Source organism: Aptenodytes patagonicus, chromosome 2, assembly GCF_965638725.1.
Source record: "Aptenodytes patagonicus chromosome 2, bAptPat1.pri.cur, whole genome shotgun sequence".
In the NCBI taxonomy this organism is placed as follows: domain Eukaryota; kingdom Metazoa; phylum Chordata; class Aves; order Sphenisciformes; family Spheniscidae; genus Aptenodytes; species Aptenodytes patagonicus.
This window is the reverse complement of record NC_134950.1, coordinates 154,687,559-154,692,653: the sequence shown is the minus strand read 5'-3', so window position 1 is coordinate 154,692,653 and position 5,095 is coordinate 154,687,559. Positions and strand designations below refer to the sequence as shown.

The 5,095-nt window shown below is 49.0% G+C and overlaps 1 protein-coding gene across 1 annotated transcript; it reads right to left on the bottom strand.

Moving 5' to 3' along the window:
- Positions 1 to 2,125: 2,125 nt before the first annotated feature.
- LOC143157531 (lysozyme C, milk isozyme-like) lies at positions 2,126 to 4,833 on the bottom strand. The gene is made up of 4 exons (XM_076332360.1): positions 4,698 to 4,833; positions 4,434 to 4,592; positions 3,420 to 3,498; positions 2,126 to 2,192 (listed from the first exon to the last, which is right to left on the bottom strand). The coding sequence occupies exons 1-4, from the start codon at positions 4,831 to 4,833 to the stop codon at positions 2,126 to 2,128; spliced, it is 441 nt and encodes a 146-aa protein (XP_076188475.1).
- Between the last annotated feature and the right edge of the window lie 262 nt (positions 4,834 to 5,095).

The following is a 5,095-nucleotide window of genomic DNA, read 5'->3' as shown; positions in this document are numbered from 1 at the left end:
ACTGCATAGCAGCAGCAACTTAAAACCATCCAAGAAGAGCTCTTTCTCTTTCTTTCTCTCTTTTTTCTTTGTGAGTGGAAAAAATGTTAAAAACAAATCTCCAAATTTGCTTGTAGGCTGAGATTTCTGCCAAGTGAATATTTATGTCCAAGTTTGAAAGATGGGGCGTATAATGGAAGTGTTGAAATACTCTCAAGCAATCCGGAGCTGTTTGATGACATACTCTACAAGGTCAGTCCTGTTTGCTGTTAAAATCAGTGGTAAAACTTCCTCTAAATTCATGGGGAAACAGGATCAGGCCCTTTATTTAATTTGTTTCTATCTTGGTAGGAGGTTTCTTGTTCCTCTAAAATGTGCCTATAGGTGATCTCATGATCCCTGTTGTCCATGTATGCTGGCAACGTCCTCAAGTAGTTACAGTGCTCAGACATGACAGCGTGCCAGATTACCTGCAGTCCACATGTCACTAGGGGGGCTGCAGTTTGGGGAATACTGTTTTTTCATAAGGATTACCAAATTTTCCCTGCAAATACTACCTCCTAGAAATAAATGGAAAATTTGCTTTCATCAAAAAAACAAGGAAAACAATCTCTGCCTTTCTTGGGATTTCAGATGGATACGGTTGAAAATTTCTTACTCTGTTTCCAAGTAAAAATGAAGCTGGACACCTAGATTTTTGCCTTAAGTGGAGGGGGAGAGACAGGCTATCGATCACACCTCATGCAAGGCATCTGCCCTGTGTCCTCAGAGCTCTGCCATGAGTCAACTACATATTTTGCTGAGGAAGATACCAGAGCTTTTATAGGACATGTTTTGACAGAACTGTGGCTGATCACATCCAGAAGTGAACACAGTTCCCCTGTGTTTCCATACCTGCTCCAGGACTCTGGCACTAACATTCAAGTATTTGAGATATCCACCATCTCCAGAACACACAGAAAATGTGCAACTAAGTCACAGATGAAAATTTTGGCCTTAATTCCTGATACTGTATAGAAATTGTCCCAGGTTTTCCTTAGAACAGGAATGAATAGGATCTTCCAAAGATTAAAGTATATTTTCTGTTAGGATCTGGCATTTTGATTTGAATGAATTTTTTTGGTGAAGTGGAGATCATCACACATTATAGCATCCACCCTTGGCTTACATTTCTAGACCTAGGCTTGGATTTCAAAGCTCGGCAGTGTTAGAAGGTAGGATTTTGATTCAGACCCCATCTGCTGACAAGAAATAGATTGCTCTGATTTTTTTTTTCTTTTCTCCTTTTAAACACAAGAACAGCCACAACATAATAAAAAAATCTCCTTTGTATTTTTGTACTTTCCCAAGTGTTCAAAGAAAACAACAGACAGAGCTAATGCTCATCTGTGGAGAGAGCCGCCACCATTTTGCCTTAACCCTCTCTGTCTCTGCATCGAATCCTCCCATCTGCGAGTCGCAGCCGTTCCCACACCAGACATCTCCTTCCACTGCACCACAGCCTTTCCTCTGTGCACAGCTGGAGACTGCTGTAGAAACCCAGCTGCAGGACCTGCTGGTTACGGCATGAGCTGCACTGTGGGCAGGAGAGCTCGCTCAACTCCTTTGCCCCAGCAGCCGTGAAAGGGCTGTGCAGCACTTTGACTTTCCTCAGAGATAGCTTACATTGCTCAGCGAATACAAGTTTTACCTAGTAAGATCCTGGGTTGTGTTTTGCTGCTTTTTTTTTACAAATACATAAATATGAGGTGCTGGAAAGTTTGCAGGTTTACACCCTTTTTTGAGGTCTTCTCTTTTTCACTTTCTTTGAAAACTCCAGAGGAATTAGCTGTGTCCAAAGGTATTGCCATCTACCCAGCTCCTGACCCTCACCCTCTGCCCCATTCCAGTTGCAATTTCACCCAAACATGCACAAAAAACCCCTGAGGGAAATCTTTTGGGTCTGGACCCTAAATCACATGTGAAAGTGGAAAGTCAAGTTTGTTATTAAAAAAAAAGCTCTATTTTTAAAGTTATTTTATACCTTGTGGAATGCCCTGCGTTTGCAAATACTGAGAAGTGTTGTGCAGCAAGGGGGAAGCTCTCCCCTTGCAGGAGAGGAGAGGCAGCCCCCGTCAGCCGCAGCAGAGCTGAGCTGGGGACTTTCTCACAGGTCACATCCTTCCACCCACTCAGACAGGTCTCGTCCCTTGCAGTGCATTGCCCAGCCCTCCCTGAGGACAGAATAAGCAAAGAGATGCTATTTAGGACTGATACCATTCATATCCAACACGACCAGGTTCTGTTTTCTGTAGGGTCCTTCCCAGTGAGGGACTTCCCGTCACTAGCCCTGAAGAAGGGCTTGCAGACCCTCCAACTCTGGCTGAGCATCTTGCATTGAGGAGTGCAGCCATCACTATCTCATGATGCCACCTGAGCTCTCTCTAAGTCCTGGCCAGGAACAACGAATTGCAATGGCAGGTCCTGCCACCTCCTGCCACTGCAAGAGTCCCTCCTTCGCTGGGATGTCGCAGCTGAGCACAGCGTGTTGAGTGTGCAGAGGACTGTGCAACAGCAATGCTCACCACAGGGGCCCTGAGACTGTTTGCTGCATATGCCGCACAAATTGCTTACCTCACCTCTACTTAGAAACGCTGCTGCTTTTGTGGTGAGCCAGGCTTCGCAGCAGCCCACCACAGGAAGCAAAAACAGCTAATGAGTCCAACTGCAATGGTGGGGAGGGGGCGGGGGGAATCTGAAGGCAGAATCTTGTCCCTCAACTTGGAACGTATTCAGGATTCAGTGGTTAACACCACTATTTTTGCACAAAATGCCTTGGGACTTCAGACAACCACATATTTATATGATCGTTGGAATTGTCTTCTACCCCCCACTTCTGTTTTTTCAGCCTGTTGGCTACTCTGCCTTTACAGGCTTCTTATGTTATAGCAGCCTGCAGTCCCATGGATGGTTCAGGGCTGCACCAAGCAAGGGCTGTCATCTAGATTCATCAGGATATTTCAGTGATTAATGCTCTCAAATGCTCTGGGAAGAATTGCTTCCATGCTAGGTGCTTCCAGCTAAGATAGAAGACAGCAAAAAGTGGGGGAAGGAGCTCTTTGAAGGACTTTGAAAGCATAAGACAGAGAGAAATCTTCAAGGCCTAACCTACTAGCTGATGGGCTGTTTACTGACCATCTATTTTTCTCCTGAGATTTTTTTCTGAAACACTTTTTTCTCTGCTCCTTCCTCCCTAGTCTCTCCTGTGAGATGCTTTGCAGAGACTGAAGCGGTGCAAGTTTGTCTTTCCATTCCCACTCATCTGCAAAGCCTTGAAGTTGTGGTTCCTCCTCTTTGGTGCAGCTGTGCTGCCTTTGTGTGACAGTCGGGCAAAGGGCAGCCATGCCCCTTCAGAAACACACGTGAGCCCTGCCAAAGAAACGGTCCCCAAAGCCCCTTACCAGGCATCCATTCCTTGTGGGTTTCTCACAATTCTTTTGGCACAGATGATGTCATCAGTTATGTTACTCGATAGCAGATCTGCAGGGAGAGAAGCAAAGCCCCATGAGCTCACACAAGGGCAGGACACCAGCCTGGAGCAGATTTCCCCCCCGGGCACAGCGAGAGCCGGGCACTCAAGCAGCCCTGGTTAGCGGTGCAGGGCTGGACGTTGCTCATCCTCCCCACTGCTGGGTGGCTGTCAGCCTCACGTGCTTGAATGTGCCAGGCAGGCACCCTCATCTGCTTCTGCAAAGCCAGCAACATCCATAAATATATGTTTTCCCCCACAATTGCTGGTGTGCCTGCCTCTGTAATCACATGTGAGAGAGAGATGGAAGGAGGGGGAAAAATGGGAGAAGACCCATCTATGCTTATGATATTTCAATCCCTTCCTGCTTGCTCTACTGGGAAAAAAAGCTATTAGGGAGCTTTTCTGCCTATCTGGAAAAGGAGGTTTTGGTCTGAACAGGAATGGGAGGTCCAGCCCCAGCCTCCCAGACCTTGGGTTTTGCCCCATAGCAGGATGTCTGCTGGTCAGACACAGCAAAACCCTTCCCATATCTGCTTAGGAGCTCCCCACGGGTTGTAGACTCCAAGCCAAGACCTGGATCTGCCTGGCAGTAATACAACCTTGGTGATCACTTTCCCAACTACTCACTCCACAACCGGGGGGATGCATTTATCTCATTCAGCCCCACATCACAACCCACCCAAATCAGGACTGCCTATCTTCCACCCACAGTCAAAACACCCAGAGGGCCCTGAGGTCCCTAGTATCCCAGGAGAGGAAAGGGTGGATAAAGCCATTCATCACCCCCAGCTTCCTGCAGCCACAGGCATCGTGTTCCCCAGGCTGTGCCCCACATGACCCCGCAGCTCCATTTTGGCCATGGGGTGAAGTTGGGCAGAGCAGGAGGGCCTGGGCTGCTGCCTCCACTCCTGGGGCTGGTTCTGGGGGAGCAGTGCCATGGTACCCCTGCAAGCCATCCTGCAGCGGTTATCCGAGGGGCTGTGGTCGTCGGTGCACCACTGCTGGCTGCTGATCTGGAAGATGCCGTAGTCGGCACTGCTGTCCGCTTTGATGCTCTGTGCTGCTGTGTTGAAGGTGCTCTCGTAAAAGGCCATGCAGAGCCCTGGGCAGGGGCAGAAGGCACGCAGGCTGTGCTGCATCTGCCATCCATGGGGATGGTGGCAGCCAGGAATGAAAGGCTGTGGGGAGACAGGGGACTGAAACTCACAGTTGGCAAGGCTGTAGCCCCCATAGCCATCCAGCCCCTCTTCCTGGAGCAGGCGAGCCAGCTCGCACCGGCTGAACACCTTGGCTTTGGTGACTGCAGTCAGCAAGGCCAGCAGCAGCAGCAGGGGACACCCCATTCCTACAGGGCTGCTGGTCCTCGCGTACTGGGATCCCCAGGGGGAAAGGTAAAAAAAAGGCATAAGCAGGCAGTAAAGCACAGTTAGACATCCAAAGCCAGCTCCCCAGCAGGTAGTGACATGGCTAGCTCTGGCAACCCCAAGCTGCTCACGCCTGCTGTTGGGGTGTGCACACCCACACATGCAGGCATGCATGTACTCAGAGGCTGTGCCAGACAGCCTGGGCCACAAACAGGTTTTATCAGTGCAGCCGTGGAAAACA